The sequence below is a fragment of the Rutidosis leptorrhynchoides genome, chromosome 1 (genome assembly GCF_046630445.1).
Source record: "Rutidosis leptorrhynchoides isolate AG116_Rl617_1_P2 chromosome 1, CSIRO_AGI_Rlap_v1, whole genome shotgun sequence".
Classification (NCBI taxonomy): Eukaryota; Viridiplantae; Streptophyta; class Magnoliopsida; order Asterales; family Asteraceae; genus Rutidosis; species Rutidosis leptorrhynchoides.
The window spans coordinates 46,995,335-47,022,059 of NC_092333.1; the positions used below are offsets into that span (position 1 = coordinate 46,995,335).

The 26,725-nt window shown below is 36.1% G+C and overlaps 1 protein-coding gene across 1 annotated transcript; it reads left to right on the forward strand.

The window, feature by feature from the left end:
* The first annotated feature begins 15,529 nt into the window (after positions 1–15,529).
* On the forward strand, positions 15,530–17,915 carry LOC139865792 (uncharacterized). The gene is made up of 7 exons (XM_071853930.1): positions 15,530–15,811; positions 16,690–16,723; positions 17,092–17,162; positions 17,241–17,318; positions 17,431–17,496; positions 17,745–17,792; positions 17,892–17,915. Exons 1-7 carry the CDS (start codon positions 15,530–15,532, stop codon positions 17,913–17,915), a joined length of 603 nt encoding a protein of 200 aa, XP_071710031.1.
* Positions 17,916–26,725: the final 8,810 nt, after the last annotated feature.

The window sequence follows — 26,725 nt, forward strand, 5'->3', positions numbered from 1 at the left end:
CAGACTCGCACCCAGCGAGATGAAAGAACTGCAAAGCCAATTACAAGAACTTTTAGAGCGTGGTTTCATTCGACCAAGCACATCACCGTGGGGAGCTCCTGTTTTGTTTGTCAAGAAGAAAGATGGTACATTCAGGTTGTGTATCGACTACCGAGAGTTGAACAAACTTACCATCAAGAACCGCTACCCACTACCGAGAATCGACGACTTATTTGATCAACTACAAGGCTCGTTTGTTTATTCAAAGATTGACTTACGTTCCGGGTATCATCAAATGCGGGTGAAAGAAGATGATATTCCAAAGACTGCTTTCAGAACACGTTACGGTCATTACGAGTTTATGGTCATGCCGTTTGGTTTAACTAATGCACCAGCTGTGTTCATGGACCTTATGAACCGAGTGTGTGGACCATACCTTGACAAGTTTGTCATTGTTTTCATTGATGACATACTTATTTACTCAAAGAATGACCAAGAACACGGTGAACATTTGAGAAAGGTGTTAGAAGTATTGAGGAAGGAAGAATTGTACGCTAAGTTTTCAAAGTGTGCATTTTGGTTGGAAGAAGTTCAATTCCTCGGTCACATAGTGAACAAAGAAGGTATTAAGGTGGATCCGGCAAAGATAGAAACTGTTGAAAAGTGGGAAACCCCGAAAACTCCGAAACACATACGCCAGTTTTTAGGACTAGCTGGTTACTACAGAAGGTTCATCCAAGACTTTTCCAGAATAGCAAAACCCTTGACTGCATTAACGCATAAAGGGAAGAAATTTGAATGGAATGATGAACAAGAGAAAGCGTTTCAGTTATTGAAGAAAAAGCTAACTACGGCACCTATATTGTCATTGCCTGAAGGGAATGATGATTTTGTGATTTATTGTGACGCATCAAAGCAAGGTCTCGGTTGTGTATTAATGCAACGAACGAAGGTGATTGCTTATGCGTCTAGACAATTGAAGATTCACGAACAAAATTATACGACGCATGATTTGGAATTAGGCGCGGTTGTTTTTGCATTAAAGACTTGGAGGCACTACTTATATGGGGTCAAAAGTATTATATATACCGACCACAAAAGTCTTCAACACATATTTAATCAGAAACAACTGAATATGAGGCAGCGTAGGTGGATTGAATTATTGAATGATTACGACTTTGAGATTCGTTACCACCCGGGGAAGGCAAATGTGGTAGCCGATGCCTTGAGCAGGAAGGACAGAGAACCCATTCGAGTAAAATCTATGAATATAATGATTCATAATAACATTACTACTCAAATAAAGGAGGCGCAACAAGGAGTTTTAAAAGAGGGAAATTTAAAGGATGAAATACCCAAAGGATCGGAGAAGCATCTTAATATTCGGGAAGACGGAACCCGGTATAGGGCTGAAAGGATTTGGGTACCAAAATTAGGAGATATGAGAGAAATGGTACTTAGAGAAGCTCATAAAACCAGATACTCAATACATCCTGGAACGGGGAAGATGTACAAGGATCTCAAGAAACATTTTTGGTGGCCGGGTATGAAAGCCGATGTTGCTAAATACGTAGGAGAATGTTTGACGTGTTCTAAGGTCAAAGCTGAGCATCAGAAACCATCAGGTCTACTTCAACAACCCGAAATCCCGGAATGGAAATGGGAAAACATTACCATGGATTTCATCACTAAATTGCCAAGGACTGCAAGTGGTTTTGATACTATTTGGGTAATAGTTGATCGTCTCACCAAATCAGCACACTTCCTACCAATAAGAGAAGATGACAAGATGGAGAAGTTAGCACGACTGTATTTGAAGGAAGTCGTCTCCAGACATGGAATACCAATCTCTATTATCTCTGATAGGGATGGCAGATTTATTTCAAGATTCTGGCAGACATTACAGCAAGCATTAGGAACTCGTCTAGACATGAGTACTGCCTATCATCCACAAACTGATGGGCAGAGCGAAAGGACGATACAAACGCTTGAAGACATGCTACGAGCATGTGTTATTGATTTCGGAAACAGTTGGGATCGACATCTACCGTTAGCAGAATTTTCCTACAACAACAGCTACCATTCAAGCATTGAGATGGCGCCGTTTGAAGCACTTTATGGTAGAAAGTGCAGGTCTCCGATTTGTTGGAGTGAAGTGGGGGATAGACAGATTACGGGTCCGGAGATTATACAAGAAACTACCGAGAAGATCATCCAAATTCAACAACGGTTGAAAACCGCCCAAAGTCGACAAAAGAGCTACGCTGACATTAAAAGAAAAGATATAGAATTTGAAATTGGAGAGATGGTCATGCTTAAAGTTGCACCTTGGAAAGGCGTTGTTCGATTTGGTAAACGAGGGAAATTAAATCCAAGGTATATTGGACCATTCAAGATTATTGATCGTGTCGGACCAGTAGCTTACCGACTAGAGTTACCTCAACAACTCGCGGCTGTACATAACACTTTCCACGTCTCGAATTTAAAGAAATGTTTTGCTAAAGAAGATCTCACTATTCCGTTAGATGAAATCCAAATCAACGAAAAACTTCAATTCATCGAAGAACCCGTCGAAATAATGGATCGTGAGGTTAAAAGACTTAAGCAAAACAAGATACCAATTGTTAAGGTTCGATGGAATGCTCGTAGAGGACCCGAGTTCACCTGGGAGCGTGAAGATCAGATGAAGAAGAAATACCCGCATCTATTTCCAGAAGATTCGTCAACACCTTCAACAGCTTAAAATTTCGGGACGAAATTTATTTAACGGGTAGGTACTGTAGTGACCCGAACTTTTCCATGTTTATATATATTAATTGAGATTGATATTTACATGATTAAATGTTTCCAACATGTTAAGCAATCAAACTTGTTAAGACTTGATTAATTGAAATAGGTTTCATATAGACAATTGACCACCCAAGTTGACCGGTGATTCACGAACGATAAAACTTGTAAAAACTATATGATGACATATATATGGTTATATATATAGTTAACATGATATTATGATATGTAAACATATCATTAAGTATATTAACAATGAACTACATATGTAAAAACAAGACTACTAACTTAATGATTTTGAAACGAGACATATATGTAACGATTATCGTTGTAACGACATTTAATGTATATATATCATATTAAGAGATATTCGTACATCATAATATCATGATAATATAATAATTTAAAATCTATTTTGATATTATGAACATTGGGTTAACAACATTTAACAAGATCGTTAACCTAAAGGTTTAAAAACAACACTTACATGTAACGACTAACGATGACTTAACGACTTAGTTAAAATGTATATACATGTAGTGTTTTAATATGTATTTATACACTTTTGAAAGACTTCAATACACTTATCAAAATACTTCTACTTAACAAAAATGTTTACAATTACATCCTCGTTCAGTTTCATCAACAATTCTACTCGTATGCACCCGTATTCGTACTCGTACAATACACAGCTTTTAGATGTATGTACTATTGGTATATACAATCCAATGATCAGCTCTTAGCAGCCCATGTGAGTCACATAACACATGTGGGAACCATCATTTGGCAACTAGCATGAAATATCTCATAAAATTACAAAAATATGAGTAATCATTCATGACTTATTTACATGAAAACAAAATTACATATCCTTTATATCTAATCCATACACCAACGACCAAAAACACCTACAAACACTTTCATTCTTCAATTTTCTTCATCTAATTGATCTCTCTCAAGTTCTATCTTCAAGTTCTAAGTGTTCTTCATAAATTCCAAAAGTTCTAGTTTCATAAAATCAAGAATACTTTCAAGTTTGCTAGCTCACTTCCAATCTTGTAAGGTGATCATCCAACCTCAAGAAATCTTTGTTTCTTACAGTAGGTTATCAATCTAATACAAGGTAATAATCATATTCAAACTTTGGTTCAATTTCTATAACTATAACAATCTTATTTCAAGTGATGATCTTACTTGAACTTGTTTTCGTGTCATGATTCTGCTTCAAGAACTTCGAGCCATCCAAGGATCCATTGAAGCTAGATCCATTTTTCTCTTTTCCAGTAGGTTTATCCAAGGAAATTAAGGTAGTAATGATGTTCATAACATCATTCGATTCATACATATAAAGCTATCTTATTCGAAGGTTTAAACTTGTAATCACTAGAACATAGTTTAGTTAATTCTAAACTTGTTCGCAAACAAAAGTTAATCCTTCTAACTTGACTTTTAAAATCAACTAAACACATGTTCTATATCTATATGATATGCTAACATAATGATTTAAAACCTGGAAACACGAAAAACACCGTAAAACCGGATTTACGCCGTCGTAGTAACACCGCGGGCTGTTTTGGGTTAGTTAATTAAAAACTATGATAAACTTTGATTTAAAAGTTGTTATTCTGAGAAAATGATTTTTATTATGAACATGAAACTATATCCAAAAATTATGGTTAAACTCAAAGTGGAAGTATGTTTTCTAAAATGGTCATCTAGACGTCGTTCTTTCGACTGAAATGACTACCTTTACAAAAACGACTTGTAACTTATTTTTCCGACTATAAACCTATACTTTTTCTGTTTAGATTCATAAAATAGAGTTCAATATGAAACCATAGCAATTTGATTCACTCAAAACGGATTTAAAATGAAGAAGTTATGGGTAAAACAAGATTGGATAATTTTTCTCATTTTAGCTACGTGAAAATTGGTAACAAATCTATTCCAACCATAACTTAATCAACTTGTATTGTATATTATGTAATCTTGAGATACCATAGACACGTATACAATGTTTCGACCTATCATGTCGACACATCTATATATATTTCGGAACAACCATAGACACTCTATATGTGAATGTTGGAGTTAGTTATACAGGGTTGAGGTTGATTCCAAAATATATATAGTTTGAGTTGTGATCAATACTGAGATACGTATACACTGGGTCGTGGATTGATTCAAGATAATATTTATCAATTTATTTCTGTACATCTAACTGTGGACAACTAGTTATAGGTTACTAACGAGGACAGCTGACTTAATAAACTTAAAACATCAAAATATATTAAAAGTGTTGTAAATATATTTTGAACATACTTTGATATATATGTATATATTGTTATAGGTTCGTGAATCAACCAGTGGCCAAGTCTTACTTCCCGACGAAGTAAAAATCTGTGAAAGTGAGTTATAGTCCCACTTTTAAAATCTAATATTTTTGGGATGAGAGTACATGCAGGTTTTATAAATGATTTAAAAAATAGACACAAGTACGTGAAACTACATTCTATGGTTGAATTATCGAAATCGAATATGCCCCTTTTTATTAAGTCTGGTAATCTAAGAATTAGGGAACAGACACCCTAATTGACGCGAATCCTAAAGATAGATCTATTGGGCCTAACAAACCCCATTCAAAGTACCGGATGCTTTAGTACTTCGAAATTTATATCATATCCGAAGGGTGTCCCGGAATGATGGGGATATTCTTATATATGCATCTTGTTATTGTCGGTTACCAGGTGTTCACCATATGAATGATTTTTATCTCTATGTATGGGATGTGTATTGAAATATGAAATCTTGTGGTCTATTGTTACGATTTGATATATATAGGTTAAACCTATAACTCACCAACATTTTTGTTGACGTTTAAAGCATGTTTATTCTCAGGTGAATATTAAGAGCTTCCGCTGTTGCATACTAAAATAAGGACAAGATTTGGAGTCCATGTTTGTATGATATTGTGTAAAAACTGCATTCAAGAAACTGATTTCGATGTAACATATTTGTATTGTAAACCATTATGTAATGGTCGTGTGTAAACAGGATATTTTAGATTATCATTATTTGATAATCTACGTAAAGCTTTTTAAACCTTTATTTATGAAATAAAGGTTATGGTTTGTTTTAAAAATGAATGCAGTCTTTGAAAAACGTCTCATATAGAGGTCAAAACCTCGCAACGAAATCAATTAATATGGAACGTTTTTAATCAATAAGAACGGGACATTTCATATGTGACTTCTTAGTCTGTTTCCCTTGCTTACACGGAAGACAACCTTCAGGAATATGAAAACTCTTAACATTCACACCTTCAACCAATTCATTGTGGACTAGATTATTCATCTTCCTTATACTCAGATGACCCATACGCTTATGCCAGATAATCGACTCCTGTTCAGTAGCCTTAGAAACAAATGTCTGATGGCCTGTAGCTGCTTTAACATGAGCCTTACGCATATCAAAGATATAGAGATCCTTGCACCTTGGAGCCGTCATCAGAATCATGTCTTCCGGAATTATAAACTCTTTTCTCAAAATATAACAAAACTTATCATCAAAAGCAATGGTATACTTTTTGTCAGCAACTTGTGAAACTGAAAGCAGATTGTTCGACATCTGCTCTACATAATTAACTTTATCAAAGCTGACGTTCTCATTAGCAATAACACCCTAAGCAGTAATAAATCCTCCTTCACTACCTGCAAAAGAAACTGGTCCTCCATCCACTGTTTTCACATTAGACAGCAAAGACAAGTTCCCTGTCATGTGCCTGAATGCCCCACTATCAACAATCCAAGTACTGCAGCGTGGATTGTAGGCGACCTGCACATTAAAGTAAAAGGATTAGTTAGAAAGGGCCACCCATGCCCTAATGGCATTGGGTTTCCTATCAACACCAACAACTGACAACTCCACCCATTGTCCTTTAGATCCAGAAGGACCTTCATGATTTTGAACACCCTTTACTTCTGATTTAGGTTTCCAAACTGTGTTATTCGGTAATGGTTTTCTATAGTAATCATTAGTTTGAAAAAACTTTTTATCATTTGATTTCACAGAAGAAGAATTAAACATTGTTGAAGGTGATCTCCTATTAAAGAAACGAGTTGGACTAAGATCAACCTTCCTTCTGGGTGTCTGTCGAATGGGTCTACAATTCATAGCCCTGTGTCCCAACCTCCCACAATTGAAACAATTAACATTATCAACATCATGAGAGTTAAACAAATTGCGTCTAATTGGTGAAAACTGTCTCCTAGGTGGTTCAGTACGTTGTATAGTCGTAGGGGGTGACGAGACTTATTGCTTAACAGTCTGTCTACGACCAGGCGGAACATACTTGAACACACTACCAGATTTGGAACTTGCACCTGTTGGTGGTTGTTCTACCTTAGGACCTGTAATGTCTATCCTTCCTTTACTGACAAACTTAGGTGACACTCCTTGAGTGTCCTTCTTCTTATTATGCTTGGGAGTCACAGTGCTTTTAGACTTAGCCTTTTGACTTTCAGTCATCTTACTAGCATTAGCAGGATTTTTCAGAATGGTAACAGGTTTAGTGACAAGCTTAAAAGGTTTGCTGTCTTTCTCAGTGTCGATATCAGTATCTGACTCTGTTTCATTGACAACATCTAAAGGCTTCTTCGACTCAACTATCTTAACAGAACTCTCAACAGGTGTTTCTTTAGGCTTACCATATTCTAGTTCTACAACTGGACCCTTACTTTTCTCAACTGGTTTGTTAATATACTCACCTAGAAGTGGCGGGGCAACCTGGTTGTAACCTAAACCCTGCTGTTTAGGAGGATTCAAAGTCTGTTTTACATAAGACATCCTCTGCCAATTGTCGATCCTAGCTTTTTCAGACTCGTATTTCAACTTAAATGAATCCCTTTCTTCCTTAAGAGTCTCTATCTGTCCCAAATACATAGTAATCACTTTTCCATCATCTATAACCGTTGATTTTAAGTGACCCACCTGATTTTCTAAAGACTTAATCACATCAACATAGTCTTTCTGTTTATTAAGGTAGAAAAGCGCATCATCATAGTTCTTTTTATTAGTCTGATTCTCCAAACTTAAATTCTTAAGGTCAATTCTAAGCTTAGGACAAGTCTCACATGTAACAGATATCTCATTAAACTTTGTGATAACACATTCAAGCCTCTCAATTTCCTGTTCATAACCAATGCATTTAGAACAATTAGAAACTGAGTCAATACATACCTTATCATTTCCGGGCGTGTTGGCCATGAATGCATAGTCATTTCTTCCAACCTGAGAATCTGCATCTGATTCTGACTCTGAGCTCGTACTATCCGAGTAATCAGCCTCATAACCTCCTTTACCCTCACCTTGATCTCCACAAACTGGACTCTGAACAGTAACAATCTTCTCATCACCACTCTTAAGATCACAGTTGAGCAAATGTTCCAGCTCCTTTCTGAACCAAGTACCAACATGACAACTCATCCCTTCTTCTTCATCAGACGATTCAGTAATAAACTCAAGATTTGATAAGTCCTGAGCTTTGCGAAACTTATCGTACAACCTATCCTTAATCCTCTTCCTGAAGCAAAATTTCATCAGCTCTTCTGCTCTCTTCAACCTAGCATCACATTTGCACACATAGCATGTGCAATTCGGATTATCCTTACCCGTACAACCTGCATTTTTCCGAACAATTCTTTCCTCTTCAATTTCTGCTTCGCTTTTACCTACAAACACAACATTAGCTTTTTGCGTATCTACCGAGATGGACTAGTCACATACTTCATCCGCATACGTTGTAGTCAAAGCCTTGGATTGAACAGAACCCGAAGATTCTTTCTCTACAATTACATGTTGTGGTGTAACTGAGATGGTTGTCTGGTGAAAAGGATCATGAAAACCAGGCTTGGGTGGTCTCGTGCAAGTCTTCTTAAAATGACCATATTCATCACAATTGTAGCACCTAACCTTTGACATATCAAAACCAAATTTCGAATCTCGAATCAAACTCAACGATCTTTGTCCTGTTCTCTTTAAGTACTTTCTAGCACGTCTCACAATGCTACCCATACATTAGAGTATATCCATTCTCTCAAGCTCGTCCTCATCAATCTGATCATAGTCTTCATTTTCAAGATGACTATTAAGCACATGTCCACCAATCATATCGTTGTATGAGTTAACAACAATAGCTGCCAATGCCATATCTTCCTGAATAGATTCGCGAGATCTCTTCTTAATATTCTCAGTTTGAAACACAGGAGTTTGAGTCTGAGTCTGTTGAATCAGAGAATCCTCAATCATCTTAATTGTAGAATTTTGAGCTTGTAATTTAGCATTAAAGTAGCCGGACTGAGACGATGGTGCAGATATTTGTGAAGCATTGGATGATATGTATGCTATCTGTAGTGGAGCATGAGTACCACAAGATGAAGCTAAAGATGATGCAGCATCAGCTACAGAACCAAGTCCCTTTCTCTTTGCTTCATCTTGAATGTCCTTCTCCATCAACTTCGACGTAAAAGCTGTTAGTGTCAACGAACGACCTGATGAGCTGTACCTGTTCTAAATCTTTTCAATCTCATGATCCCACTTTTCTGGAAGACCATCTTTCAACACCCTTACTGCCTTTTCATCAGGCACCTCAATCTCATAATCTGCCATCTCTGCAACCAATAATCGATATCTTTCCAAAGTCTGTCCTAGAGATTCTGATGGAAGAGCTGCAAACACCCTCCATTCATCCTTCAAAACCTTACCTTTAGTCGCACGATAAGTAGCAGTACCTTCTGTTGCAGATTGAAGAGCTAATCAGATAGTATACGAGGTTTTGTTTCGGTTCTTAAATTGCTGAAAGAATTCCTTTGACAAAGCTTGGGTTAGCTGAGCATAACATCTACACTCAAGATTGTACTCTTCACGCTCTGTAGGACTGAACTGTGAAGTTTCTTTGGGTTCACCATCTGCTCCACATGGCCATACATACGGATTCTCAATACATTCCCAAAGTCTAGAATCGACACCATTTAAGTAAATAACAAACCTAACTTTCCAGTCCAAGAAGTTCTTAAGATTGTCAAGTCTAGGCACTTTATTTGAAGAACCAGATTCACTTTCATTCAGTAATAGTTTTTGTAGTCCAGGTGCGATAACTAATGCACTGTATTCATTCATCACTAGTTCGTTTGTGTCAGACATTTCAATTGATTAAGTGTTAAATTTAAAGTTAATTAAGAGCTGTTTTAAAGTCACACGGTCGATTGTCTTTGACACACGGTCGATTGATTGATACACACGGTCGATTGATTGAGACACACGGTCGAGTGTATAACTTACACGGTCGATTGTCTGACCAAATTTTGGCAGCACTTCGTTACAAAATGAGCCTTGGGTATTACAAACTTACACGGCCGATTGTCTATCTCCCACGGTCGGTTCACAATCTCACACGGTCGAGTGAAAAACTAACACGGCCGATTGACCTTTTGAAACTAACACGGCTCAGGTAAAACTCACACGGTCGATTGAAATACTTCCCCGGTCGATATAACAACTCACTCGGTCGGTTGTCAGTACACACACGGCCGAGTGTGTTCTTGACAGTAGCAGGTCGACAATTAGGGTTTTCTAGGCAGAAATCGATTTTGCAATCGATTATGGATGAAAAACACAAAACCAACACGTAGAAAACAATAGTGATGACTCCAGAAACACCTTTTGACAATAAAACTACCAACAATAACGTTGAAAAGCCAATTAATTGACTAAAAACCCAAAAACACCAAAAACACCAAATTTTGACTCACAAACGATTTGATCAAGCAAAACCAGAGACTCTAGCTCTGTTACCACTTTGTAGACGATTTTTCTAAGGATCTTAGGTCGCTTGAACTCTAAACTAGAGGCGGAATACACTAGAAAAGGGTTAAACCGAGATATGGGTCGTTTTGGGATCGAATTGGTCAAACCTAGAGCAAAACCTAGATTAGATCGACTCCTAGACGATATATTTCGGTAGTATATGATGTTAGGGTTCTCTGGAGACGAAAACCTACGACTTAGGGTGAATGGGACGAGTAACCTCATCAAAAAAGTCTAAACCCGTATATATAGTGAACACAGACACACTCGGTCGAGTGTCTGTGTCCACACGGTCGACTGACTGACACAGTCGGTCGAGTGTCTATATACACTCGGTCGACTGTGTACAGTTTAAACATATTGATCACTTGATAAATTAAGTATGCACAAACACAAATATAATCAATTGTCTCAAGTAAACATTATTACATAACCGAAACGTGTTAAACATAAAAACGGATAACGGCTGGGGATTCATGCACCAACATGATCTGGATGTACATGTCATTTACTAACCGCCTTCATCATTCTTTTTTTCTTTTATTCATATTTATTTTATTTATTTATTACTTTATCTGTTCCGAAAATTAACTTCTCTTTTTTCGTATAATTCTTTTTCACCTCTCTCATCTTTACCTAAATCATCTAGATGATGAAAATATTTAAGAAAAACCATATAATTTCGATGTTGTTTGAACAATGGGATTTTACTAATTGTCAGAGAGTTCAATATAGTTAGATACTTGTCTTAAGTGATGCAGCTTAGTTTCAAGTCGTCCGGGTCGATAATTGGATTCAAGTTTGTGGGTGTTATGTCTCTGATTGTCGCCATTTAGAAAATGTGGTTGTTACATGGGTTGAGTCTAAAAACACACAAAATAATAACTAGGGTACAAGAATGTGTCTATTAATTAGTATCAAGTCAACTAAACACATCACTAACAGAGTCTCAAACTACTTTAATACTAAACACCATCTATACTACTGTAATTAATATCACTAATAAATCGTAGCTTTTTCATGTACCAATTAATACTTACTCAAAGTTCCACATCACTTCTCAAGTTCTGAGATTCTCCATTCATATTCCGAATTTCTATCGTTTCGGGTGTCTTTAACGTTTCCGATAGATAATCAACATTATCGAAAGGAGAAGTAAAAGAAGATGAATGATCTAATTCAAATGGTGACGAAGATAAAGATAAAGACCCACCCATATCGATGAAGGAGAAGGAGAAGTTGTCATATTGTAATTGGTTTTGATAGAGAAAATATACAATACATATATAGAAAAGATTTTGTATTATACACTAATAAATAATAAATTGATCATTCGAATGGATTTCGTCTCGTTTAAAAAATCATAGGTTAGATTGGCTAGGTTGGATCTCGAATCCATGGTCTTGTCTTGTGTAATGTAATAGTTTAGTAGTTGCCATCTCCGCAACTTGCGCTTTTTCGTTTCGTGTTGTTCTTGTTATGATTGTTCGGGTTTCCCCCCCTTAGCGGGCTTGTTGTTAATATATTCTTGCCTTTCGAGAAAAAAGAAAAAAGAAAAAAATAATAAATTGATTAATTTATTAACCTAAATAGATGTATGCAGTTAGTAAATGACATGTACATCCAGATCAGATGGCCACGTCAGTTTGTGGGATTTCGTTTGTAAATTGTTTGTGGCCGCATTTCTCTATTTTCTATAAATACCAAAATGTCCTTATTTAGTTTACCATGTGTCTTTTTTGTTAGTAGAACGAGAGAAACGGAGCAAGTGAGATGCTTATAAGTTCCAGTCATGGATTCCCCCCAAAATTCAATATTTTTCAAGAGTATTCCGTTACAAAAGATAATTTTTATATAATTTGTATAAAAGATGACATTATCATTTTTATATAATCTATATCAAAAACATATATACAATTCCGCGAATTCACCTCCTACTGAGTCCTACAACGTTCACGTTCATGTATACTGCACCTTTACACTAATCTTCTTCCGATTAAAATTGTGATGGCTTCCGATAACGGAATTTTGTTCTAAGTTGCAATCGAACGTGATTATTAGTTTACCGCAATCAAAAACATGTAAAATCATGTGGAGGTTTCTTTACCCTACCCCCATCTTAATCGATAATGATCGTTTACTTTGTGATCGGCTCTATTATCATGTTTCAGTTGTAGCATAAAATCAATACTTCTGAATTTTAATATTAATCTTATAGGAGAAATCAAATCAAATAATCTTGATTGACTATTGAGTATATATGATGTTTTGAGTCTGTTACAAAAAGAGGCATATATCAAATTTAATAGATATAATGTATGATAACATTATGCTTTTTGTCTGCCTCTCTATAATTTTTTGTTTTAATCAACACCACCACGTCCAGCCTTAAGTAAAATTTAGTCATGCATGTCAGTAAATTTCATTTCATTAGCATATGTATGTCTTGTAACTCATATAATTTAATCATAAGTATGTCATGTACACACTGAAAATCCATCACAAGATTCCAATGCAAGTTTTTCCCAAGTAAACATGATGCCTCAATTATGAGTCGGGGATCCTCAAACACCCGTTACTACAAAAGGTCGTCCAAAGACCACACGTAGAATCAAATCTACCATAGTCAAGATGATGAACTGATATATAATGTGACTGAAAACGTATGCGTATATATACACATACCGACAGGTTCTAGATAACTACTTGACGGGCAAAAATAGCAGTTCTCTTGTTTAACGCTTTTTTACTCATGTAATCAAGTTGGTAAAGCACATAATCTACATACATATATAAACATAAACGTATAACTTACTAAAGTAAACTATACATAAAACAGTTATCACAAACATAATGTGCAATACACAAAACAACCAGCAAGAAGAAATTGAAATTATAATGTGATGGTCACACAAAAGGCGGATCTAGACCAGCGTGCCAGCTTCCATAATTATGCTTTTTAAAAGTTAGGGTTTGTAACTCGGATGCGGAGATCCGGTTTTGTTTAATGTGTCAGATATCCAATCAGTGACAGAGATCCGATGATGTGGGTAAAATCTGAACTAACCCAAGTCCGGTTTAGGATGAAGTGTTCAAAGCAGGATTTCTTACTTTCGGCTACGATAGATTTATAAAATAATTGTTTTGAGTATACTAATACTACATAGGTGGTGGGAAATCATACAATTCAGACAAAAATTGTCATGTTGTTGACACACAAGGTCCATTCCTAGTATGTCTGGCAAATCAAACTCATAGCCTAAATAATGGGTTCATTGGGTCTTAATATTAGGGTCCAATAGGTCTCAATTTATAAAGGATAAGAAATCTTGTGGGTCCAAAATTGAACTACTTATATCACAAGGAAAAAGTGACGGGTTCAATGGGTCATACGTTCGGGTCCAATGGGTCCTACGTTTTCGATGCCCGTTTTTGCTGCAGGATTTCGGCGCGCGTTTTCATCGCCCGTTTTCGGCGCGCGTTTCCGCAACACGTTTTTGGAAGGCGATTTTCAGCGCACGTTTTCGGCGCGGTTTTTGTAGGGCGTTTTCAACGCCCGTTTTCGCAGCATGTTTTCGGTGCGCGTTTTCGCAGCGAGATTTTGGCAGGCGTTTTCGACGCGAGTTTCACTCAGCACGTTTTTGGCAGGCTTTTTCAACGCTCGTTTTCAGCGCGGTTTTTTAATCGCGTTTTCGCCGAATGTTTTCAACGAGCGTTTTCGGCACGCTTTTTCAGAGCACGTTTTCGCAGCGAGTTTTTCCAGCGCATTTTCGCAGCGCGTTTTCGAAGCTCCTTTTTCGCGGCGCGCGTTTCACAGCGGGTTTCGCCGCGCTTTTTCTTAACAAGTTATTGCCGCGCGTTTTCGACGCACGTTTTCTAATCACGTTTTCGATGTGCGTTTTCGACGCACTTCTTTGACACGCTTTTTCGCCGCGGGTTTTTCTACGCGATTTTTTTCAGCACGTTTTCGCAGCCCGTTTTCGCCACGTGTTTTCGAGGCGCGTTTTCGGAGTGCATTTTCGCATTACGAATCCGAAAACTTCAATTGGGAGTTTGAAAATGAAAACGAATATCTGAAACGTAAAAAGAAAAAAATTTTGAAGAAAAAGGGTGTTGACCCGACCCAACCCGGGGAAAATGGGTCTCAACCCGACCTGACCCAACCCGACCCGCTCTTGATCCGACCCTTTGGACCCGTTCAAAATTTCTGACCCGTTTAGACCCGGACTCGTTCAAACCCAAACCCGTTTCTACCCAACCCAACCCAACCCGATTGCCAGGTGTAATTCCTAGCCTATATTTCTCATGTTTATTTTGTGGATCCAGATCTACTCATCAATTAGATGGTCACACAATTTAGAATGGTTATGTAGTACTTACATGCAATCAGTTTGCCACCTAAGATTTTTCACGTGGAACTTATCAGTCAAAAAGCTTAATGCATAAAGAGTTCAAACCTATCTTGATAAGTGATTATATATTTTTGGTTTATATTAAGCGTACAAAAAGTTGATTTATGGAGCTTTAATATCTGGCCAATTGAGTTGGTAGCTAAGAAACAACCATAGGACCCACCAAGCACATGCACCATTTACATTATGTAGATACTTCAGTCGACCACAGTAGAGCAAATGTATATATACATCAACAGTTTATAGCTGAAGCTAGCCAAGAGGGAATCTTTTTTTTTGCCAAAACTTTCTGTAATTGGATTAAAGTTATAAGGTACTCTAAAGTTATGATGAACTAAATATGTGGAGACCTAAAGATGCCTTGCATTACGATATATCATTCAGAGTAGATTTTCAAGTCATCTTCCTTCCAACCTTAGATCTAGAAATAAAAAAAATCTATCACCTCTGTCCACTACTCAGGTTCATTCAGAGTAACAAACAGATCGATGGGTTCTGAGATACATACAGTGGGTTACTGGCTGAATTGGAGAGTTTTTCTGTGTCGACTCACGATCTTGAGTTCTGGGGCTGTTGCTGTGTATCTGATAGTCAGATTTGAAAGGCCATTGCAAGAGAATGTAAAAGACGAAAAGAAATTGTATGAAGATGATGGCTGGAAACCATCACTTAGGTGCATTCATCTCGTCTGCTTACTGGTGATACGGTTCATCAGTTTCAGTTTGCTTCAGGCTCTTATCATCTACCATGCCATTCTTCGTGGAGGCATAGTATTCACCTACTACCCAATGTAAGTCCCTAGCTTGTTTTTACTTACTGTATGTATTATCAGTTGATAATTTTTAGAAAAAATAATGATTTGGGTCATACAGGTCAAACTGCCACCTAGCTTTTTAAGTGAAATTCCCACCTATGTAGGTTTGGTTTCTGTTTGGGGTTTATAACTAATTGTCATTGGTCCTTCTTGGTTGTATCTTATGGTTTATTGAGAAAAAAAGATTGGACGGATATGAATAGTTATAAGATGGTTTCGAGGCTAGGGTAGTTGGTTATGTTTGACTTTTTGAGACTCATTGGGCAAAAACATTATTCAAATCGAGATTATGCATGGAATAATTCTCACATGGAACAACATGTGGTCGCAAAGTGGTTTACGAGTCTGGTTTTTATGTAAGTTGAAGCAATATAAGTTTGCTGGGCCAGTTTATTTTGTAGTCAACATGGTAATTACTTGGTTATGACTTGTGATTTTGTAATTTAAAGGAATGAGTATACGTACATATTAATTTGTAGAGATTATTATATAATTTTGGATTGAAGCATAACAAGGAAAGGATTTTTAAGATAGAGATGGCACACGAGCTTTACACTAATTCAAATGTTTGTCCAGTTACATACTAGGTAGTCTAGTAGAATGTGAACTTTGAGGTTTTATTCTTTTAATTTGTCCATTAGACCAGGGCAAGTTTTGACCCGAATCCATGCCCAAACTGACCCGCCCATTTTTTCCCTTTAATAAAAGGTTATCGTGTATACGTTCAAGGTGAAGTCAATTGAAAGGTGTTGCCTGGGTAAACTGTATGCAAGTGTAGACTTAACATTTTTAACTTACCATAGTTATAATTTTTTGTTCTTTTGGTGATTGCAGCTGGACATTGGTAGTGAATATTGTCTACTTTTTGGTAAGTTTAACCAACATCCTCAAATTCTTCTACATATTTTTATCCATTTTATAAATACGACGATGATGTTTTCTTTCTCATCCTCAAGAAGCATTTCCGATATGCTAGTTGTAAGATCGCATAGCCCAAACACAATGTCCTGCAATATAAGTCCAAGAGTCCATCCTTTTCTAAAACCAATTGGTATTAGAGGGACTTTCCCTTAAACTTATATACATACATTTGTTTTTGTCTCCCTCCTATGTGGGATAGGTTTGCACCCCAACACTAGTGAGTAAATGATTCCTTTTTTCAAATTATTTACTTCTTAATTAATAAGATCCAGCTCTGAAGTAGCTAATTTTTAACAAATTTGAAAAACTTTGTAGATAGTATTGGCCCAAGGGAACAACCTAAAGTTGCCGGCTTATGGACTATCATATTGCAGATAATATTCCAGGTAAGTTCCTAACAAGATGTTCCTTTCTTAATGAAAGAAAAACTAATGCAACTAACAACCATTTTTTTTCTCTTTCAGATGCAGGCAGGTGCGATTGTGTTTACGTTTTCTATTTTTTGGGTATCGAGATTCCACATCTTATCCGCAAAAAATCTAGTATGGATCCGGTTAGTAGGTGTTTAATTACGGATTGTTTATTTGTTTGTTCTATATATACATGTCTTTTGTTTCCTTTTTTTCTTGTGTGACTATAATGTTTATGGTGCAGATAAAAGCATGTGTACACTCGGTGAATCTCGTGCTTGTGCTTATTGAGACGGCATTTAATAACTTCGTATGTTAATTTGTTTTATCACAAGCTTAAAAAAATTTTCTATTTCCAAATTCGACATACAAAGATTTTGTATATATTTGCAGAAGACATTCCCTTGGTTTCGGATCTCATACTTTGTCCTTTTGACGTGGACTTTCACCCTTTACCAGTGGACGATTCTTTTCGGCCCTGAAAGATTATGGTAAGCAATCTCTATTTTTTATTTATGCACACAAGAAATTTATGTTCATGTGTTTTTTTCTTGACAGGTGGCCTTATATTTTCCTGAATATGTCTTCTCCATTCTCCCCGTTATGGTAAGTCGATTACATACTCACTCATTGGGCAAAGTTGTAGTATTTGTTTCCATCTTAATCTGTCTGAATTAAATTTATTTAAATAATAAATACATGCAGGTACCTGGGAGTACCACTATATGAACTGCCTTGCTACGGGTTGTTCGCTCTATTGGTATATCTCAAGTACCTCTTCCTGACCTGATATGTGCCTAATTTGATGCAGATTTGATTATTCCGTTTTATGTCTAATTAATAGTAGCTTTCGTAGGATATTTGTTGTGTAACTCTTGGATCTATTTGTACTTTCAATAACAACTTTGTACCCGGCATACGTGTTTATCTTACAACTTAGATTGTTTATGGTATATATGATATTATCTCGTCAGGTGGCCTTATCGATTCAGTTGGAATCAACCATTGTACTATTAGTTTTTTGACCGAATTAGTTATTGGGATAGTTAGTATTTTGACCACAATTTCCTGCTGGGGAATTGGATTAATGTGATCTCAATTGCTCTAGAAACTAGATGGATTAATGTGATCTCAATTGCTCTAGAAACTATATACAATTCGGTAAACTTATGATCATTATAATTACAGTCTGCGTAAGAAATTGGGAAAGTTTATAATGATTTTTGCTTTAATTGACCCGATACTTCTATATTCTTTGGCTTGAGAGACTTTTTGGCATTTGGGATTACACATTTCGGATCAAATTTCAGGTAAAGTTTACATTCGTGGTGTTTATGTAGCATGATCATCGGTAGAAAAATCTATTAGAAGTGTAGGAAATGACATGAGATGATGGAACCTTAAGTTGTAATGTGTAATAGATAATCAATCAAAGGTACATCAAATGGTTACAATGGACATGTTTAAATACTAGATAGATCACAAACATAATGATCATCACACCAACTAATACAACTAATAAAGTAAAGGTGACAACTAACACACTCATGAAAAGTAGATCATAGAACATGGGCATAAGTATCCACATCATTTTGCATTACTTTATTGTAACACTCCCCCTTAATGCAAAATTCCGATCATTACTTGTTTAAGTCACATTTGTTCTTGTGACTTTTGAATGATACAAATTCTTATGAAATTCCCAAACCTCCCTTGATGAGCCTTCGTCACGGACATGATCAACACACTCTTTGCTAATTGACGTGACCAACACAAAGAGACACTTTCGACACTTGATCATCCATTTTCTTCGTGATCCTTGCTCCGGGACATTCATAGAAATTGTTGCACCGGTCATGGCAACAAATTTCCACAAATCTTGACCTTGATAATACACCTTCATGCACATACACCAAAACTTGTAATCACCAACAAGTTTCTCCATCTCCAATTTCATGCTTCCACCATTTTCATATGCGACCTCCATTATTGCTAGCAAGAACAATGCTTTTCTTCAACCTTCTTTGCGTATAAAAACACAGAGAAAAATGCTTCTAAACCAAGAAACAATCGCCTAACCCGGCTCCTGATACCATGTAGAAAAAGCTATTTGCTATAAATGAGAAGTGTAGGAAATGACATGAGAAGATGTAACCATAAAATGTAATGTGTAATAGATAATTAATCAAAGGTACATAAACGGTTACAAGTAGTCTTGCTTAAATACAAGATGAAACACAACCATAATGATCAAGACACCAACTAGGCACACTAGTAAAGCTAGTACACCTAACACACTCATAAAAGCAAACCTTAGAACATGGATAAAGGTTTGCCACCAAATCAATAATACACAAAATAATAATAATACAAGTTCAATCATTTTGCATTACTTTATTGTAACACTCCCCCTTAATGCAAAATTCCTATCATTGCTTGTTTAAGTGACATTTGTTCTTGTGACTTTTGAATGATATAAATTTTTGTGAACTTCCCAAACCTCCCTTGATGAGCCTTCATCACGGACATGATCAACACACTCTTTGTTAATTGATGTCACCAACATAAAGAGACCCTTTCGACACTTGATCATCCATTTCCTTCGTGATCCTTGCTCCGGGGCATTCATAGAAATTGTTGCACCGATCATGGCAACAAATTTCCACATGTAGTGACCCGAACTTTTCCATGTTTATATATATTAATTGAGATTGATATTTACATGATTAAATGTTTCCAACATGTTAAGCAATCAAACTTGTTAAGACTTGATTAATTGAAATATGTTTCATATAGACAATTGACCACCCAAGTTGACCGGTGATTCACGAACGTTAAAACTTGTAAAAACTATATGATGACATATATATGGATATATATATAGTTAACATGATACTATGATAAGTAAACATATCATTAAGTATATTAACAATGAACTACATATGTAAAAACAAGACTACTAACTTAATGATTTTTAAACGAGACATATATGTAACGATTATCGTTGTAAAGACATTTAATGTATATATATCATATTAAGAGATATTCATACATGATAATATCATGATAATATAATAATTTAAAATCTCATTTGATATTTTAAACATTGGGTTAACAACATTTAACAAGATCGTCAACCTAAAGGTTTCAGAACAACACTTACATGTAACGACTAACGATGACTTAACGACTCAGTTAAAATGTATATACATGTAGTGTTTTAATATGTATTTATACACTTTTGAAAGACTTCAATACACTTATCAAAATACTTCTACTTAACAAAAATGCTTACAATTACATCCTCGTTCAGTTTCATCAACAATTCTACTCGTATGCACCCGTATTCGTACTCGTACAATACACAGCTTTTAGATGTATGTACTATTGGTATATACACTCCAATGATCAGCTCTTAGCAGCCCATGTGAGTCACCTAACACATGTGGGAACCATCATTTGGCAACTAGCATGAAATATCTCATAAAATTACAAAAATATGAGTAATCATTCATGACTTATTTACATGAAAACAAAATTACATATCCTTTATATCTAATCCATACACCAACGACCAAAAACACCTACAAACACTTTCGTTCTTCAATTTTCTTCATCTAATTGATCTCTCTCAAGTTCTATCTTCAAGTTCTAAGTGTTCTTCATAAATTCTACAAGTTCTAGTTACATAAAATCAAGAATACTTTCAAGTTTGCTAGCTCACTTCCAATCTTGTAAGGTGATCATCCAACCTCAAGAAATCTTTGTTTCTTACAGTATGTTATCATTCTAATACAAGGTAATAATCATATTCAAACTTTGGTTCGATTTCTATAACTATGACAATCTTATTTCAAGTGATGATCTTACTTGAACTTGTTTTCGTGTCATGATTCTGCTTCAAGAACTTCGAGCCATCCAAGGATCCGTTGAAGCTAGATCCATTTTTCTCTTTTCTAGTAGGTTTATCCAAGGAACTTAAGGTAGTAATGATGTTCATAACATCATTTGATTCATACATATAAAGCTATCTGATTCGAAGGTTTAAACTTGTAATCACTAGAACATAGTTTAGTTAATTCTAAACTTGTTCGCAAACAAAAGTTAATCCTTCTAAATTGACTTTTAAAATCAACTAAACACATGTTCTATATCTATATGATATGCTAACTTAATGATTTAAAACCTGGAAACACGAAAAACACCGTAAAACCGGATTTACGCCGTCGTAGTAACACCGCGGGCTGTTTTGGGTTAGTTAATTAAAAACTATGATAAACTTTGATTTAAAAGTTGTTATTCTGAGAAATTGATTTTTATTATGAACATGAAACTATATCCAAAAATTATGGTTAAACTCAAAGTGGAAGTATGTTTTCTAAAATGGTCATCTAGACGTCGTTCTTTCGACTGAAATGACTACCTTTACAAAAACGACTTGTAACTTATTTTTCCGACTATAAACCTATACTTTTTCTGTTTAGATTCATAAAATAGAGTTCAATATGAAACCATAGCAATTTGATTCACTCAAAACGGATTTAAAATGAAGAAGTTATGGGTAAAACAAGATTGGATAATTTTTCTCATTTTAGCTACGTGAAAATTGGTAACAAATCTATTCCAACCATAACTTAATCAACTTGTATTGTATATTATGTAATCTTGAGATACCATAGACACGTATACAATGTTTCGACCTATCATGTCGACACATCTATATATATTTCGGAACAACCATAGACACTCTATATGTGAATGTTGGAGTTAGCTATACAGGGTTGAGGTTGATTCCAAAATATATATAGTTTGAGTTGTGATCAATACTGAGATACGTATACACTGGGTCGTGGATTGATTCAAGATAATTTTTATCGATTTATTTCTGTACATCTAACTGTGAACAACTAGTTGTAGGTTACTAACGAGGACAGCTGACTTAATAAACTTAAAACATCAAAATATATTAAAAGTGTTGTAAATATATTTTGAACATACTTTGATATATATGTATATATTGTTATAGGTTCGTGAATCAACCGGTGGCCAAGTCTTACTTCCCGACGAAGTAAAAATCTGTGAAAGTGAGTTATAGTCCCACTTTTAAAATCTAATATTTTTGGGATGAGAATACATGCAGGTTTTATAAATGATTTACAAAATAGACACAAGTACGTGAAACTACATTCTATGGTTGAATTATCAAAATCGAATATGTCAAAACCTCGCATTGTTGACGTTTTAAGCATGTTTATTCTCAGGTGATTATTAAGACCTTCCGCTGTCGCATACTTAAATAAGGACGAGATTTGGAGTCCATGCTTGTATGATATTGTGTAAAAACTGCATTCAAGAAACTTATTTTGTTGTAACATATTTGTATTGTAAACCATTATGTAATGGTCGTGTGTAAACAGGATATTTTAGATTATCATTATTTGATAATCTACGTAAAGCTTTTTAAAACCTTTATTGATGAAATAAAGGTTATGGTTTGTTTTAAAATGAATGCAGTCTTTGAAAAACGTCTCATATAGAGGTCAAAACCTCGCAACAAAATCAATTAATATGGAACGTTTTTAATCAATAAGAACGGGACATTTCAGTTGGTATCCGAGCGTTGGTCTTAGAGAACCAGAATTTTGCATTAGTGTGTCTTATCGAGTTTGTTAGGATGCATTAGTGAATCTGGACTTCGACCGTGTTTACTTGAAAAATGATTGCTTAACAAATTTTGTTGGAAACTATATATTTTTAACATGTGAATATTATGTGATATATTAATCTCTTAACGCGTTTGATATTATGTGATAGATGTCTACCTCTAGAACAAGTCCCATTGACTCACCTAATAATAATGAAGAGTCAAATGTAAATTGGAATGATTCGTGGACTGATTCACAAGTTCCCGAAGAGGAACCGGAAGAAGAGTCGGAACCGGAAGAAGAATCGGAACCGGAAGAAGAATCGGAACCGGATGAAGAAATAGAACCGGTGGGGGAAATAATAAAACGGTTAAGTAAAAGAAAATCCTCAACCAACCGACCAAGGTTAATTATGGTCAATGGTATTTCCGCCAAGGAAGCAAAATATTGGGAGGATTACCAATTCTCCGATGGATCGGATTCCGACAAGAATTCCGATGATGTTATAGAAATTACCCCAACTGAATTTAAAAAGGCAAAAGAAAATAATAAGGGAAAGGGCATAAAAATAGAGAAATCTAATTCCAACCCCGATGAACTTTATATGTATCGTCAACCCCCGAAGTCCTTAAGTTGTAACAATGACCCGGGAACCTCTAAACCACCAGGTTTTTCTAAACCAATGTAGAAAACGACGGCTCGTATTAGGGGAACATCATATATCCCTAGAAACTTGGCAAAACGAACCAAAACCGAAGAAGAAGAAACAAGCGAGTCGGAATAAGATAGTTGTATTCGTGTGGTGTAATATATGTAATATAGTGTGCTTATGCTTTATGATATATGTAAAAATTGCTTGTATTAATAAGTATTTTTTTTTATGAATCTAACTCTTGTCTATTTTACAGTATAAAAACACAAAATGAATAGACAACCCAATATTTTAAGAGACCTATCCGGAGACATGATTGATGAAATCTTGTCTAGAGTCGGTCAGAATTCTTCGGCACAACTATTTAAGGCGAGATCAGTTTGTAAGACATTCGAAGAACATTCCAAGAATGCCTTGGTTTATTAAAGGCTTTCGTTCTAAAGATGGGGGATATCACATTAGGAAATCCATAAGTTACGATGTGTTTACTTTGACGCATATATTGCGGGGAACCCAAATGCTATTTTACGCAATGGGTTAAGAAATTATTTTGACTCAATATATCCGAATATTGGACTTCGTGATTTAGAAAAAGCGGCTAACATGCAACATAAAGAAGCATGTTATGCTTACGGATTAGTAATGTTCGCTTCTCACCAAAGTGAGAACAAGAACATCGGGCTACAACTATTAAACAAAACGTTCCCACAAGTGACGGAGTCGGTAATTGGGGTAAGAAATGAGGTTTTTAGATTGTTACGGGACTGTTGGACATTACGTAACCCTCGTCCCTTTGACGACGTTACAACACGCTGTCTTATCAACGGCCATAACGGTTATGTTCCACAAGACCAAGAATGGGAAGTAATCCTAGTAAAACCAGAATGCATGACTTGTTTCTGGACGTATGAATTACGTGTCTTTATTGCCTTTGCTGAACGACTTGTGTACTAGCTAGAATTATCTTCACAACCATCTTGTATCAAATTTATTGTGTGCTATATTTCATGCTATATGTAAAATAAGCGGTATTGTAAGTTTGTAAAATATTGTGTAAAAGTTTGAACGCGAAATATTATTATAATCAGTTTTTCATATAGAATTGTAGTAGTTGAATTGTATATTAGCTACTAAGTATGAACTTAATGGGTAGGTACTACCCGAATTTAAACTTATAAAACGCTAATATGAAGAAAAAGCTTTTATAAATGAGTTCATATTATGCTACGAAATACTATTAACTACACTTAATATTCTGTATGATTAACTTGTTCCATTTGACTATTTTGAAGAAAATGGCACCGACTACTCGACACACCGTGAATATGAATGAAGAGGAATTCCGTACTTTTCTAGCTTCAAACATAGCCGCAATACAGGCTACGCTACATACCAACAATAACCTTGGATCTAGCAGTACAGGAAATCGTGTAGGATGCACCTACAAAGAATTCACTGCCTGCAAACCTTTGAAATTTGATGGAACCGAAGGACCGATCGGATTGAAACGGTGGACCGAGAAGGTCGAATCGGTGTTTGCCATAAGTAAGTGTACTGAAGAGGACAAAGTGAAGTACGCTACGCATACCTTCACAAGTTCTGCGTTAACATGGTGGAATACCTATCTAGAGCAAGTGGGACAAGACGATGCGTACGCACTACCGTGGTCAGCATTCAAGCACTTGATGAACGAGAAGTACCGTCCCAGAACCGAGGTCAATAAGCTCAAGACAGAACTTAGAGGGTTACGAACCCAAGGATTTGATATTACCACGTACGAAAGACGATTCACAAAATTGTGCCTATTGTGTCCGGGAGCATTCGAAGATGAGGAAGAGAAGATCGACGCGTTTGTGAAAGGATTACCGGAAAGAATCCAAGAAGATATAAGTTCACACGAGCCCGCCTCCATACAACAGGCATGTAGAATGGCTCACAAACTAGTGAACCAGATTGAAGAAAGAATTAAAGAACAGACTGCTGAAGAGGCCAATGTGAAGCAAGTCAAAAGAAAGTGGGAGGAAAACGGTGATAAGAATCACTAATACAACAACAACAGCAATTACAACAATAATCGCAACAATTATCCCAACAATCGCAGCATCAATCGCAACTACAACAAACGGCCCAACAACAACAACAACAACAACAACAACAACAGCAACTACAACAATCATCCCAACAACAATAATAACCGCAACAACAACAACAATCAGAAGCAGCTATGCCAAAGGTGTGAAAAGTATCACTCGGGGTTCTGCACCAAATTTTGCAACAAGTGTAAAAGAAATGGACATAGCTCGGCGAAGTGTGAGGTCTACGAACCAGGGGTTAATAGAACGAAAGGAACAAATGGTGTCGGAACGAGTAATGGCAGAGCAAGTAGTGTCGGAGCAAGTTATGCCAATGTAGTTTGTTATAAATGTGGAAAACCGGGCCACATTATTAGAAATTGCCCGAACCAGGAGAACACGAATGGACAAGGCCTCGGAAGAGTTTTCAATATTAATGCGGCAGAGGCACAGGAAGACCCGGAGCTTGTTACGGGTACGTTTCTTATTGACAATAAATCTGCTTACGTTTTATTTGATTCGGGTGCGGATAGAAGCTATATGAGTAGAGATTTTTGTGCTAAATTAAGTTGTCCATTGACACCTTTGGATAGTAAATTTTTACTCGAATTAGCAAATGGTAAATTAATTTCAGCAGATAATATATGTCAGAATCGAGAAATTAAACTGGTTAGCGAAACATTTAAGATTGATTTGATACCAGTAGAGTTAGGGAGTTTTGATGTGATAATCGGTATGGACTGGTTGAAAGAAGTGAAAGCAGAGATCGTTTGTTACAAAAATGCAATTCGCATTATACGAGAAAAAGGAAAACCCTTAATGGTGTACGGAGAAAAGGGCAACACGAAGCTACATCTTATTAGTAATTTGAAGGCACAAAAACTAATAAGAAAAGGTTGCTATGCTGTTCTAGCACACGTCGAGAAAGTATAAACTGAAGAAAAGAGCATCAATGATGTTCCCATTGCAAAAGAATTTTCCGATGTATTTCCGAAAGAATTACCGGGATTACCCCCACATCGATCCGTTGAATTTCAAATAGATCTTGTACCAGGAGCTGCACCAATAGCTCGTGCTCCTTACAGACTCACACCCAGCGAGATGAAAGAACTGCAAAGCCAATTACAAGAAATTTTAGAGCGTGGTTTCATTCGACCAAGCACATCACCG

Bases quoted from the DNA above. Each gene is read 5' to 3' on its own strand.
- LOC139865792 (XM_071853930.1), top strand. From the start codon at position 15,530: ATGGGTTCTGAGATACATACAGTGGGTTACTGGCTGAATTGGAGAGTT. The intron at 17,497-17,744 runs GTATGTTAATTT...TTTTCTTGACAG, and splicing joins AGACGGCATTTAATAACTTC to GTGGCCTTATATTTTCCTGA. The intron at 17,793-17,891 runs GTAAGTCGATTA...AAATACATGCAG, and splicing joins TCTCCATTCTCCCCGTTATG to GTACCTGGGAGTACCACTAT.